A 15178-nucleotide genomic window follows, 5' to 3' on the forward strand; every position below is an offset into this window, starting at 1 on the left:
TTCTATTAAGTAAAGGGTGAGAAAGAGAACCCCTTAGAGCCTTTTTCCCCTGTGTCATGATTTGTGGATGCAAAGGGGGAAAGGAAACATGAAGAATCCTATTTTTTTCCTAAGGACTGTCATGATGCTGTCTTTTTGGAGAGCAGGAGTCCAGGAGGAATGCCTTAGAGAAAGCCCTTAAGGGGAGGGTACAGGGAGGGGAGCTGCCCTGGGTGGATACGCTGTATCCTGAGGGGAGCTTTGAGCTAAGATGAAGACATGGCTTGTGAAGCTGCCCAAGTGGGAGTTGCATGGCTTCTGTGGGAGAGGTGCGTGTGGGGAACCGGTTTAGGCAGACAGAGGCTTACCCAAATCAAAAAGGCCTCGAGCCACTCTGCAACTGCATAGAGGAGCCTCCCCAGCCTGCAGGCTATGCATGCCAAGTGTCAGTGCAACGGGACTCCAAGAGGAATTCCATATCCCAGCTTGTGTTCTGCATCTGGAGATGCTGACTAAAAGCCAAACTTTTTCTCAAGTGTTTTCAGTCTACAACCAGACACTTGGCTGAGAGGTGTGTGTGCAAACCATGCAAGCACAGACACCTGTTTGTGGATGTGTAGGGGGCTCAAGATCTTAATTTTCAAGAAAGAAAATGAATTCTCCAAAGGGACTTCGACTGAATTAAGGCTGTCATTTGTAGGAAGCCAGATACAGTGACATGAAAATTAATTTTTAATAATAAACAGCAGAGGTGGTGGGAACAGGAGGAGAAGGAACAGCGTGGCGTGTTTTCCACAACATCTACAGGACACAAGAGAAGCACTTAGACACCATAAGGCTGGGAACCATGCTGTCATAACCACCCATGTGGGTGATCGGAGAGGATCTTTGACGTTTGAAGGGTGGGGCTCCCCGCATTGTTGGGTTCCACGTAAATCACATGCTAGTTGCAAAAACCTTACAGGAGGGAAGGAGGCTTTACTCAAGCCAGCCATTCTCCCACCTGATGAAAACAAAAACAAGAAACAAGAACAACATCCTTTCTCCCACACAACTGTATGCAAATTCAGAACGCTCTGGGAAGGGGTCTTCCAAACCTTAACCCTGGTACAGAGAGCAACAGCGGAGAAGAGGCCTGCGGGCCTCGGAGTCTTAGATACAAATGCAGGCAAAGGAAGCGACTTGCAAATCTGGGCCCAAAGTGAGTCCTCCTCCTTGTGGGCACTACCATATGTACCCAACCTCGTCATCTTTGTCGTCATCTTCATCCTCGTCGTCTTCCCTCACTGCCCGGGTGTGCACCCTTAGCTTCCCCTCCTGGTCCTTTGGTCCCAGCTCTCGCTCGTCCTCTAGGTCATCCAGCAGGACCACGGAGCCACCGCTGCCGAAGTCGCCGGAGGTTTCCTGCTCTTCTTCTAGCAGGGAAGGAAAGACCTCGGGTTAGCTCCACTGTCCCTCAAGGCCCAAGCAGGCTCCCTGTGCTTGTGAGGAGTTGTAGGATAAAACCAGGGCATTTACTCCTGCAGTGTGGGAACTCGGCTCGAGTCTCTAGGGCGTGGCCCTGTGAACTAACTGCTCTGAGGAAACCTGTCCTGGTTAAGGTCTTGTCAACCTGACACATTGGGGAAGGAAAACCTCAACTGAGAAAATGCCTCCAACAGGTTCCCAGTAGTCAATCTGTGGTACATTTCCTAGGTCAGTGATTGATGGGAGAGGCCCAGTCCATTGTGGGTGGGGCCATCCCTGGGCAGGTGGCCCTGGGATGTCTGAGAAAGTAGGCTGAGCAAGGCATGGGGAGCGAGAAGGAAAAGCATTCCTCTAGGCTTCTGTTTCAGTCTCTCCAGGTTAATCCCCTGCTCCTGCCCTTTCCTCCCCAAGTTACTTTTGAATATGGTCCTTATCATAGCAAGAGAAAGCAAACAAGACCAGGGCCCAATCCTAAGTGCTGTCCCAGTAATAGTCCCCTGAATCAAAAACTCTTGTCGACCCACTGGAACTGGTGAGTATCTGCTGCTAGCAAAATCAGCTTTGCAAGAGGTCATGAAATTCCAGCATTTCTGTCTCCATGGTAGACTCACTACAGCCAGAGCTGGCTCTTGAGATTCTTCTGTGATCCCCACACAGTGAGGAACCCTGGGTCAGCCGGGGCTGGTGCGGGAGGCCTTACTCACCACAGCTCACAGCGCCCTGTTTCCTGGAGCCAGCCAGCTCATTCCCATATTTATCCACACACCAACACTGCCCCGTGCTGCCGTGACACTGCGTGGCTTTGTAGTAACCTTCCTCATTACACCGAGGTATGAATGCTCCTGTGGGAACAAAAGGGCCAATTTAAGTCAGAGAAAAAGCATAGAGGCTTGGGGTTAATGCCATTTAAGACAGGGAGGGGGGCCTTCGTGTAAGCTAAAGATCTGCTGTAGGGCTGGCAGGAAAGCATGGGCTGGTTGGTTACTATTTTGTAAACATTATAAGGACCTCAGCCTTGAAGAGGAGGTACACATTGGACTCCAGAGAGCTCATTCCCCAATTAGACTTGATAATAGCCAGGAGCATCGAATAGTTACACATATTCTGGGCACTGACCAAAGCAATGTACTTTATATATTAAACATGTTCACATAACCTATTTCCTTTGAACAAACATAGAACGAGGGATTTTGATGAGTTTCATGTTTTTTGCTCAAGTATGCTTGTGATAAAAATTCAGAGTCTGATCATTAATCTTATCAACTTGATTGGATTCACATTAGTAAAGCGCATCTCTGAGAGGTGTCTTTGAGGGCATGACCTAATCAATGGGTTAATCCCTGTATGGATTCATAATAGGCTGGCATTATTGGAAGTACAGCAGCATAGAAAAAGACATGGACAATTAAGGGGCGTGGGATGGCTAAGCAGCTGCTCTCTCGAAAGTCTGACCGAAGCCTCAGGACAGTTGAAAGTAAAGAATCCCACCACAAGATTTTCCATCAAGATTGCCCACAGAGCAACGATACTCCTTCTGCATTGAAATTATCAAATGTGGATTTTAAAATAAAAGCAAACCCTGCTTAGGGCCTGAGCCCATGTAGCCCCTCTTTCAGATATTTTCTGAGATCCTCACTTGACAGGGCTCTAAGTTTCTCATGTGCTTCTGGTAGTGTTGGGTTTTACCTTATCAGCTGGAATCCTTCTGGCATACCTCAGGAGCCACCCTGGGATCTCATTTAGAGTTCTAGTAACCCTTTGAAGAGGTAATTTCATATCCCACCAAAACTGTAACTTTGGCTGCTGCAAACACGGTTAAGTGCCACCCTCCTTGGGGAAGCCCACGTCTGGGCTAGGTGTGCTTCTTTCCCTGCAAGTGTCTATCAATGCTTAAGTCTGCAGTTAAAATAACTTGTTCATACATCTCAGCTTCGTTCCATACTGGCTAGCCCCAAGCATCCCTTCTGAGGTGAGATCAGGGGTCTGGCATTACCTGAGTGGGAGTCCCTAAAGAAAAAAAAATCCATGGGGTTGCAGGTGGCCATGCTGGGTTGCATCTATTTTTGTGCTTCTGCCAGCATGAGTGGATGAAAGGTAGGAGGCGGAGTCTAGTTAGAGAAAGTATGTCATGGGGAGGCATGTAAGCTTCCTGTATTTTCTTGATGGAAACTGCCCTCCAAAACTGTGCATTTTATCCTGTAAGCAGTAATACCAGGTGTTCTGTCACAGTGAAGAGATGTTAAACACATGTTTCTTTGAATTATTTTGCAGCTCTGCTCCACGGACCAGCAACATAATCTAGAACCCCTTTAGAAATGACTTTTTTTTTCTGGTTCTGAGTCAAAAGTTGATCTTGATTTTCTTTTTAAAAGAATTTGTGTTTATCATGTGTGAACGTGTGTGTGTGTGTGTGTGTGTGTGTGTGTGTATTTATGAACTGTGTGCATTCAGTTCTCATGGAGGCCCTAAGGAGGCATCAGAAGCCCTAGAACTGGAGTTATAGACAGTTGTGAGCTACCACCTGGGTGCTGGAAACTGAATCCGGGTTTTCTGCAAGAGCATCCAGTGCTCTTAACCTTGGAGTCATCTCTTCAGCTCCCCTTTCCCCCAGCATCAAATATGAGGCTCAGAAATGCTTTCCATCTATCCTGAGATTGTTCACTTTTAACTTAGGACCTTTTGCCTCACACTGTCAAGCTTTCTCTTTCTCATTAGTTTGTTGAAAGAAACCAACCCTCTCTGATGTGCTGTGTTGGCACTCCTTATTTCACTGGTTTATTCCTTAATCACTTCTGGTTATTGTGTTCTTGGGGTTTTGAGTTGAAATTCTAGTTCTGCTCATTATCTTTGATAATGTGTTTGAAGTCATTCGTGATTTTATCGGCTTCACTTTGTTTCTGTGGAGTTTGGTGTTATCCCTTTTATATTTTCATTCAGTTTAAAATACTCTCTAGGTTTTAATTTAATTCCTTGACATGTTTTTTTTTTTTTTCTCACTGTCTGGGCTAGTGAGTTTGAGATGTGATTGTTAAAAATGTGTTTTGTCTATGAGGCTGCCCATGACAGGTGTTTCATGCAAATCTGCATGACTGCATATGTAAATATGAATGTGAATCGCATTGTTCAATTATTCTCTATGCAATTTGTGTCTACTTGAACTGCGTTATTTGTGAAAGCCTATTACAGTTAGTCTTAAAGTAATGAGTACATTGACAGCCTATGGTATGTCTTACTTTTTAGGTATTTGCTTTCCTAGATGTTATCTATCATGTTATAAGAAGGAACATTTTCCATCTTCAGTTTTCTGTACAACCGTTTTTGGTGTAACTTTGAAAATACTTTAAAGTTACGATCAGCAATCCCTGTCTCATAGTATGTCAGTCTGCTCCATGGGCACTGATTGTCACACGGGCTACTCTGTTGTATTTCTGACAGCACGCCTGTCACTCATGTTCGTCATGGTGCCTGTTTCCTGCCTCATATGAAAATCACCACCTTTTAGTTCTGATATTATTGAGGACTCCCCGATATTTTGCACAGAGCAGGATAGTCTTTCCAAATGAGGTCTAAAGTTAGTCTGTATTTTCTTTCTTCCTTGGCAAATCAGAAATGTAGCATATTTAAACATCCATGCTTTTGTTGTCCTCAACAGTCTAGAATTTTTATCCTAGCTTGCCATCAAAGTGTTTTGGTTTTGAAATAATGTTTCACTGTGTAGTCTTGGCTGGCCTGGAACTTATTAAATGAACCAGGCTGACCTTGAACTCAGAGATCTTCCTGCCTCCAAAGTGCTGGCAATCAAAATGTTCTATAAGCTGTTGTTCATTTAGAGTTTCTTTTGCATGGTTTCCTATGGAATGTACTTGTGTACATTATCTTAGGTAGTCCAAGAATCTGATCATCGCCTTGAATATATTGGAATGAGTTTAAAATTTTAGGTTCAAAGTTATCTCCACTTGAGATACTATTGTTTTTCTTTCTAAACCAGTGTTACCCATGGAAATCTGATGTCAGTCTTATTCTCTATAAAGGTAGGTAATCCTTATTCATGATTATGAATGAGTTCATCCTCTCTGGGGAATTATAAGGGTGATCCGAGGAGCTACAACCTTACACCAGGCTTCTGGTGACCACCGTGGCTTCTACTAAGTTTGTTTCTGTTGTCTTTGTGGCATAATTGCTTTATAAAATTTAACTTTTTATTTCACAGAATAATACTTTCCCCAAAGGTAATGTTGGAACATCGGGTTTTCTTCGAGTCAGTGAACTTAGTTAGATATAGATGAGCACAGGCTCGACAGGCGTTACTTCAAATGCTTTTCTTTAGATTTGTTCCTTTTATGTGTATGAATGTCTTCCCTGCATGTCTGTCAGCACACTACACGCATGTCTGGTGCCCGTGGAGGCCAGAAGAGGGTGTTGGATCCTCTGCTACTGGAGTTACAGATGGTTGTGAGCACGGTGTGGTATTCAAAATCAAACCCAGGTCCCCTACATGAGTGGCTGGTGCTCTCACACCAGAGTCATCTGCCCAGGCTCCCAGAAGCTATCCCTGAGCATGGCGCTCACCAGGCTGTCTCAGGGTGCCCAGGTTCAAGAGACCAAGTCAGACAGAGAAGGGGGAGTGTCCCACCACTGCAGGGAGCACTTCAGAAAGATGGTGGGTACCTAGGTGCTCCAGCCAGCACACAGGAGCTTTAGTTTTCAGGAAACATAGAGGGAAAAGAGGATTAGACTTTTTTCAACCCCTCATTCAGTGAAAAGGCAGGGAGCTCTGTGAGAGAGTTTCAGTCAAGGACTGACAAGGAAGAGAACAAGCAGAGAGTGTGGGAAATGCTGCACATCCCCCAAGCAGTGGTTAGAAACCACAGCACCTAATAGACCACAAAATAAATCAAAATTGGGCCGAGCCTTCAGGTTGGTGAGAAGCAGGTGTTGTACTTAATGTATAATTTAATAAGATTACTGCTTTTTCTAAGTAGGTAGTAATTATAACTGATTATAATTTGTTGTTGCTTGTTTCGTTTATTTATTTGAGTCTGAATATCCCTGAACACACAGTTGTTATATTAGGAGATTTTCTCCATGCAGAAAATAATTTGTAAGCAGTGTAGATGGCATTTGTATGGATCAGTCTGAGTGAACTCAGAATGTGGGAGGTTTGAGACAAGACACACGTGAGATTATAGTAGGAGAAAGGTGGGAAGTTGTTGCTGGATCATGTGCATTGAGGAGCATGAAAATGAGACATGTCAGGTGGCATATCTATCTATATATCTATATATATCTATATATCTATAGATATATCTATAGATATATATATATATCATTAATGAATGATAACAAAATCACCATTGCCACGGAGCTTTAAAAATACTACAGTTGCATAAACTCCATGTAGACTGTGGATATATCCCCCAACCTAAAACATTACCCTTTATAGAAGAATACAGTTAGCCACCAGACACCCTTGAGTTGGATAAAACCTATGGAGGAGATATCCAGACACTGTGTCTTCAGCCAGGAAGATGTGTTTTACACTGACAAACCAAGACTGCAAGAGTTCAAAAGTACAAGCCATAGAAATGAGTTAGAAGGAAGAGGGGGTGTGCACTATGGGGTGACCCAAAACTCCAGAAGATGAGTAGCAAGCATTCACAGAATGCTTGCATTTGGTGGATCCTTAGAAACAATGTGCCCATCCCTCAAAGTAAATAGATTAACTTCTGAAATGGTGGGCTGCTTCGGGAGTGCACATGCCTCTGATTACTGTGTTCAGCTGTCTGCCCTTTTTAACAGGGAGTGGGAGCAGGTTCCCTTTTCATCAAATGTGATTTGCCAGTGTGCCAGCAATGACCACCCCATGCCCCCTCCCCATCCTAGAGCTGAGAGGACCGAGAGGGAGCTGGTACTCCTGCAACTGACTTACTTCTGCCTTAAACCCCAAGGAGAAAGCAGCCGTGTCTAAATAGGTGGGAGACTTCCATCCAGAGAGGCACATGTCCTTTGACCCTATCTGTTCCATTCTATCAGGGTCACAACTTGTCTTGTTCCTTAAATGGACAACTAGCCCTGGGGAAGAGAAGAAATAGCCTAACTGAAAAGCCTTTCATTTTGAGAGCTGAGAAAATGCTCCATTTGATGGCTTTATGTGACAGGGAGAAACCCAAGAGTTAGTGTAGCCAGCCTCAGAGAGAGGGAGCATCAGAGAGCTGTACTGTGAGCATGGCCGAGCTGCCGGCTGACCCTGGCCTGACCTCTGGCCAGTAGAGGGCATTGTCTGTGGGCCAGCTGCTTGCATGAGCTCAGGCTGGGGGAAAATGAGGCACTTCTTCCACAAGCCACTGTCCCTAATTGAATAAACACTGCAAAGCTGAATGCTACAAGAGATGTGGATGGTTTAATTAGTTGTTCTAATGAGTGGCAAGGAATTGTACTCACCCAACAGGCTCTTCCCCTTGCTCAGCTTCTGAATTCTGTTCATTTCGTTCTGGCAGGGGAGACCTAGAAAATAATTTACAGCAGTCAGTTTCCAGATGGTACAGAATATAATCTCTAATGATTGACTGCACTCTTGATGGGGAGTGTTGGCAACAACACACCTGGGTGTGGGACTGCTCCATATGCTGTCGACTGTGCAACAAAACAAATCCAGGCCATTAGTGTTACTAATTTTAAGGAAAGCTCCACATCACAAGGCACTTAAAAATAGCACGCGGAGGCCACTTATATAACATGGGACACTTCCTACCTACACCAGGTGATTGGCTGGAGGGCCTTTTCATTTACTCGGCAACATCCTTTGGGAGCTAAAAGCAGATGCTAAGGCTTATTCTAGAGGGCAAGACCTTTGAATATACAGACGAACTAGCCAGGGCTCACAATGCCGCCGAACCCCACCACCACATGTGCGCTTTACGCCAGCCGCCCGCCTGAGTTAGGCCCAAATGAATACACAGAAACTAGTATTAGGTTCAAAGCTGCTTGGCCAATGGCTAGGATTCCTCATCTGTTAGCTCAGTCTCAATGATCATAAATCTATATATTTTATAAGACTTATCTTATCAGACACCTTATTGGCGTCCCTCCTTGCCAGTGGATCACATTGTGCTGCTGGAGGAAGAGCGGAGGGGAAAAAGGGCCCACTTCCTGTTTGTCCTTCCTAAATATGAGTCTCCTTGCTATGTCACTTCCTGTCTGGATCATCACTTCGCTACTACATTTCCCAGAATCCTCTTTGACTCCTAATCCTGCCTAACTTGCCATTTCATTGGCCAAACAGTATTTTATTTAACAATCAATAAGATAAACATACACAGTAGTACATTCCCCATCAGGAGCTCTCAGGCATGCCCTCATGGACACGGTGGCCATGTGGTAAGGCAATGAGCAAGTGATGCAATCCAGAGCCAGACTCCACCACAGTTCTTCCTGCTTCCTGAAAACTCAGGACCCCGACATCCCTCCACTACTTTCAGCCTCTGAGTCCTCAATTGAGAAATACATGTTGTGTGCACAACCAGGAGGAAACTGCCGTGAATGACAGACAGGGAGCCACATGGCGAAGTGTGTGGATAACAGGGCATGGGCCTGTGAGATCTCCCTATAGAAGAATTTACTACCAGGCAAAAGTAACAATTGATGTCATTGGTATTTTACAGTTTGTCCATGACTTGCCTTTGTCAGCCTTATGTGTTTGGCAGGTCCTGCCGTGGCTCAGCGTCCTTGTGACACAGGAAGGAATTCTGCACCTCTGCATTCTTAACTGTCTGTCTCTACAGCACCCACTTCTGTCTGTTACTGTATGGGTTTTACAACACCACCAGGCAGGTGAGGAATAGTAGGTTGCAAAATGCGTGTTTCTTACTTCATTCAGGGTAAAGAGAAAGACTGAAACAAATCCAGTTCCACTGTGAGAAGGAAGGCAGGCCAGTACTGACTATGACAAATAGATACCATTTACTCAAGTGTTAGAATGTTCTAGAGCTTTTTAAAAATCTTTACAACCGCCATATGAGATAGATACTTATCATCCAAGGCGGAGTAGAGACAGTTGGTATACAGAAGGATGATCAGACTGATTGGAAGAGAGCCATGTTCTAGTTTTACCATGTTTCCTTTAAATCTTCCTGCAGTAGTTTCAAAAACAACTTATTTAAAGAAAGAAAAAAACAAAACCAATGGAAATCTACTTAAATGCAGACGAGAAGGATACACACACATTTTTTTTTCATTTTTAAAATGAAAAAAACCCATCCTGGAAATGAGTTGCTGCTGAGGGGATGACAGCACACAGTGCAGGGTTTGCTAAGTCAGGGGCGCTAATGAAAACGTGGACTGTGGAAGAGCAGAGTTCAGGACACAGATGGCAGGCTCAAGGATGGTTGTGACATGGGAAGAAACGAGTAGAAAATTAAAGAGAGGAAGTTCACCCCCGAAGCCAGGAAATTTAGATGAAACATTTCTGTTGAGGCTGAGAAAGACTAAACTTAAATGCAGAAAAGTTTCCAGGAAACGAGAGTCTAATTCTAGAGTTCCCAGCCACAACACACACACTGAGCAGGGCTAAAGTGACCTCCAGGAAATTAAGGTCCTTGAGCAGAAAAAGATTCCTGCGTATGATGGGGACGTCCTTCTGTATATATGTTTCTCTTATTGATGAATAAAACACTGTTTGGCCAATAGAGGCAGGGAGATAGGCAGGGACAGTAGATGAGGGGAATTCTGGGAAAGGTAGGCAGAGAGAGAGAGAGAGAGAGAGAGAGAGAGAGAGAGAGAGAGAGAGAGAGAGAGAGAGAGAGAGAGAGAGAGAGAGAGAGAGAGAGAGACACCATGTAGCTGAGGAGGAGTAACAGGTATGGACATTCTCCGGTAAGATAAGATCACATGGAAATACATAGATTTATAGAAATGGGTTAATAATTAAGACAGGGCTAGCCAATAAGAAGCCCGAGCCATTGGCCAACAACTGTGTGCTTATTTGGGGGACTGAGGGCAGCGGGACCTGGCGGAAAAAAAAACTCCAGTTAAATGCATAGTTTCTTTTCTGTTGCTTTTGGCCATGGTGCTTCATTGAGGTGACTTAGAAAGAAATTCTGACTTAAAGTCCAGGAGGACTGGACTCCAGAAGGCACACCATACAGATATGAGCAAGAAGCTTGTTGGTGACATTTCCCCTATGCACAGGAGGCCGAGAGGCCTCAGGAAGTGGGGAGAGGCCCTGCCTTGTAAAGGTTCCTCAGACTCCCTAAGCAGCGCCACCAGCTGGGGACATTTCTCATTCAAGCCAGAGCACATCCCGCCAGCTTCCAGGCACAGTGGTTACATCACCCGTCAAAGAAAAAACTACGATGGCTTCATGTTTCCAAGAAGAAAGCAGGAATATTTTCAAATATTTCTACTAAATATCTCCTAGAAAGACAACTTCCAAAAAACTTGGGAAAAATCTTAGAAAACTAAAGCATTCATAAAACGAGAATACCACAATATCTCAGGTTTCCCTTGGGTCTTGGGTCATCGGGGCCTTAGCCATAAAGTTACCAGACAACAATCTGTAGCATCTACAGCTTCAGCTCTGCTCTGGGGAAAACCCTGGAGCTTTGGATGTACTCAACACTGACCAATAAATTCTAAGCATGACACCCATCATCTCTAATTTTCTTCAGGAAATAATGCAGTAAATCAAACAACAACATGGGGATAAAAGGGAAATAGTGAAAATGAAAAGTAATTTTTCTCAGAAATAACCCTGGATCATTCCTAGGCACACCTAGGAAGGAATCCTGACTTCTTCCCTCACCCCACCCACATGCCAAGGGGGAGCCTGGCCAGAGATAGCCCTGTGGCCAAGCACCTAGCTCAAGGTACGGCAATGAGTATACTCAGCACAGTGGGCGGGCTAGGCTCTTTGCCAGGAGCATTTTAGACCAAAGTAAAACAACTGCTATAATTTAGCTCCAACCTGTGTTAGCAGATATAGTTACGGAGCAGAAAGAAATGAGGTGCAAAGGGAAGGGAAAACAATGCAATTGTATTTTAATATTTACAGAAAAATGTATCAATGTTTGCACACAATGCAGTTTACACCTGAAAACACCAGAGCCACTGGAGACAGAGAATTTAGCGAGGGAGCAGAAGGGAATGAGGAGTCATTTACAGTCATGCCAAGATGGGAAACGCAATGACCACAAACCTGAAAACTCTCAACTCCACCAGCTATGAGAAGCCTCTAAGGTACAAGGACTCAATATCATACAGCTGAGAGGAACTTTTAATAAATGGGGCAAATGCATCCTAAGTTCAGGAGCACAGAAAAGCATGACTACTCAGAGCAAGAGAGGCGCGACCTACAATAGACCAAGACCTAGGGTCGATCAACTGTGATTTAAACTCTTGTATTAAAATGGGATAGAATTGATTTATGGATATTTATGAAAGTGGGTCTTAGTATTCAGGAATAAATCTAAGACACATGCCTATATATCAGACATGCTACTGACAGAAGAGAGAATAGTCAGTTAATGATTAAAAAAGGCAATGAGGTTGTTATCTCCAAGCTTGGAGTAGAAGCTGAGGCCTCCTCTAGTGTGTACACATAGGTAGAGTAATGCAGATTTGAAGAAACACAAAACCACCAAAGTCAGTAGAAGCATCAGAAAGTTGCTTTACTGGATTCAAGTGAAAAAAAATACCCTTCAAAGCCTAATGCAAGCATTACGACTTATAAAAAGACATACAATAAGAAAATGAAGACATGGAACAATTTCAAATTTTAAAATTTGCCTCACTAATGAGAAAAACGCACAAAGTCAAAGCTGGGGGAAACGTAGACCTACAATACCCGCCACTAGCCAAGCTCTAAGTTCATAGACATTTTCCTACAGAAGACAAAACACAATTCCAATAAGAAAAATATACAAAGAATGTAAAATTATTTCAAGGAAACAGAGACTTAAGAATGTCCCAGTTACTCAGATGTTGAAGTCAGAAGGCAGTACGGCACTGTTTTGACCCACTTTGGCAATAGTGGCTAGGTCTGATAGTGCCATGGAAAAGCAGTACTGGGAAATTTTTTTCTCATCAAATATATCTAACACAACTCCTTTGGAAGGCAGACTGGCAGCTGTACTGAAATGTAAAAGTGCGTGCTCTGCCCCTGGGGATGCCATGGTAACCCCGTGAATATGCACATGAAATTAGTCTTCACTGAAAGCTCTCTGGAGTGTCTACATTTTACATGTATGTCCCAGCATCTTTGTGCACATGCATAGATATTGCATGATTTAAATACTACTCGTAGACAGCCAGCCAGACTTCTGGTCCACTGGGTATAGCCCCCAGGAGTCAGAGACGACAGGAAAGGCGGCCATGGGAAAGCAGCGTGAGGCCTCTGGATGGAATACTGAACCAGGCATGCTGGCTTGCCTGACTTTGGGTGACAGGAGACACCTAATAGCCCTTCCTATATTCCTTAGATGTGGTGTGCTTTGTTAGCTGTGATTTTGTTAGCAGCATAATACTGTAGTTAAGGAGAATTCATGTGACAATGGGAAATACGATCCTCTTACATTTTTACAGTATGTTTCACACTGAGAATCTCATGGTGACATTGAGAACCATGTGGTGAAGGTTTCTGCACACCCGTTTTATAGATGAAAATGCTAAGCACTGTAAGTTAAGGACGCTTTTCCAAAGGAAGTAATTGCTTTGTGAAGAGACACCACCATTTTACTCTTAGCTTCCTGAAATGCCATGTTAAAAGCAGACAGGCCCCTTTGGGCTTCCCTTTCCATAGGGTGACTGACGGATGGCTGTGTCTTTCTGTGCATGGGTCTCTGGTGCCCTCCATGCCCAGTGTGGCTGCCGGGCCTTTGGTCCCCGCTTACTCACCTCCTGGCTTCTGGAAGCAGTAGCACCACTCGTTGTTGGAGAGTTTGCCGTCCTTGAAGGAGTCACAGGAGTTGAAGAGAGGCTTGATGCAGGGCTCATATTTGTCTAGGTAGATGGCGTTGATCTCCGAGTGGTCCAGCAAGAGGTCATAGTTCATGTCCAACTTGTTGAACATCCAGCCCAGGGAGTCCTTGCAAATGGGCAGGATGCTGGTGTCAAACCCTGTGAGAGAGAGGGGTACCTCAGCCTTCTAGGCAGGGAGCACACCCTGCTGCTCCCTAACCTGGTGACCCCCCTCCAGGGGCCAGGTTACACCCTACTGTGCCCTCCCTTCTGGCTTTTCCCTTTATTATATGACACGTGTAAATATCCTAAAAGCAGGAGCCAACTTTGGGGAAAATATCTTCAAAAGAGAAACCATTGCCTATGATAATGTATCTGTGTTGTAAATAGGAGCCCCATTGTCTATAAACCTGCTTGCAAGATGTGTCTGAAAAGAAAACTACAAACACACTAAAACATAAACCATATAATACTGAAACCTGAGTTTCTCTTTTTAGGAAAAAAATGAAGACTCAAAACACTGGAGAAAGGAGCGGGGGAGACAACAGCAGGTGTAAGAGGCTCATCTATCCCAGAGGCCCAGTCAGAGGCTGCAGGGCAGAGCACCCCACATCCTGCCTCTGCAACCTTTCTTCTTTTCTGCAATCCCCCAAGGAGCCACAGGAGATGGAATCCAAATCAACTCAGACAATCATTTCTTTCTTATTTCCCCAGGGAAGGGGAAGTTGTTTTTCATGAAGACTGTAAACGCAGGAATGCTTGCTTGCACTCAGCTCCACACTCTGGAAGCCACAGCCCTGTGGATGGACACCAAGCCCATCTTTCTCGCACAGCCAAGGGATAACAAAATCCTGGCTTATTCTAGGCACTGAGTCTGCAGGACTGGCTTTGTTTTCCTAGGATGGCACAGATAAAAGTGTTTCTAAGCACTATACACTTATCTCACAAAATCCAAGTAGCAGTCTTGTGAAATGACGTCATCTCTGCCTTATAGATAAATAGCAAGACCATATGATTTCAGAATTCGAATTGAAATCCAGGCACCCCAGTCCAGATCTAGAGTCCCCACACCAGGCTCTCTCCCAGGCTCGCCTCTGCCTTCTTTGACACATCTGTCCTGAAGCATCCCATTGGCTTACGGTGCTATGTCTGGGATACAGGATCTGCGGCATAGGGCCCCGATGAGTTAGACTGTCCACTCCATGTTGTGGAATATTATTTTTAGATGTGTTACATCTGTTTATGCTGTGGAGCACCTGCTTAATGATGCAAGGATGCATTGTATTCTTTTATGTTGCATTTGTTTAACTCTATGAAGCTGTGTTACTTTCGCTACCTAAAACACCTGATTGGTCTAAATAAAGAACCGAGTGTCCAATTGCTAGGCAGGAGAAAGAATAGGCGGTGCCGGCAGGCAGAGAGAAAAAATTGGAGGAGAAATTTGGGAAGAGAGGACATCAGGAGTCAGCCATGATGTAGGAAGGAAGGAAAGGTATATAGGATAGAGAAAGATAAAAGCTGGCTAGAAATAAGCCAAGCTTAAGGCTGGGCATTCATAAGAAAGAGTAAGCCTCTGTGTGCTTATTTGGGAGCTGGGTAGTGGGCCCCCTAAAGAACAAAAAAACCTACAACTTCAGTGTTCCCTGCCCTTCATGGACACCACGGGGAGCCTTTGTTTAGTGGGACTCAGAGAAGATGAAGCCGCATGACAGATCTGTACAGAAATCTATACAAGGGCTGCAGCAACCTCCTGGGGACTCTTAGGGGAGCCCGGGACCCC

The 15178-nt window shown here is 44.6% G+C and overlaps 1 protein-coding gene across 2 annotated transcripts in view; it reads right to left on the minus strand.

Moving 5' to 3' along the window:
* Positions 1-1164: 1164 nt before the first annotated feature.
* The window catches only part of Spock1 (SPARC (osteonectin), cwcv and kazal like domains proteoglycan 1), a 472211-nt gene continuing 458197 nt past the window's right edge, over positions 1165-15178 (minus strand). For both annotated transcript variants that reach the window (XM_035441548.1, XM_035441547.1), the window contains 4 exons: positions 13336-13557; positions 7888-7950; positions 2151-2288; positions 1165-1394 (listed from right to left, as the gene is read on the minus strand). In XM_035441548.1, coding sequence (XP_035297439.1) covers positions 1204-1394; positions 2151-2288; positions 7888-7950; positions 13336-13557 — 614 coding nt within the window. In that variant the 3' untranslated portion in view covers positions 1165-1203. The remainder of the gene's footprint in view (positions 1395-2150; positions 2289-7887; positions 7951-13335; positions 13558-15178) is intronic.

The sequence above is a fragment of the Cricetulus griseus genome, chromosome 3 (genome assembly GCF_003668045.3).
Source record: "Cricetulus griseus strain 17A/GY chromosome 3, alternate assembly CriGri-PICRH-1.0, whole genome shotgun sequence".
In the NCBI taxonomy this organism is placed as follows: domain Eukaryota; kingdom Metazoa; phylum Chordata; class Mammalia; order Rodentia; family Cricetidae; genus Cricetulus; species Cricetulus griseus.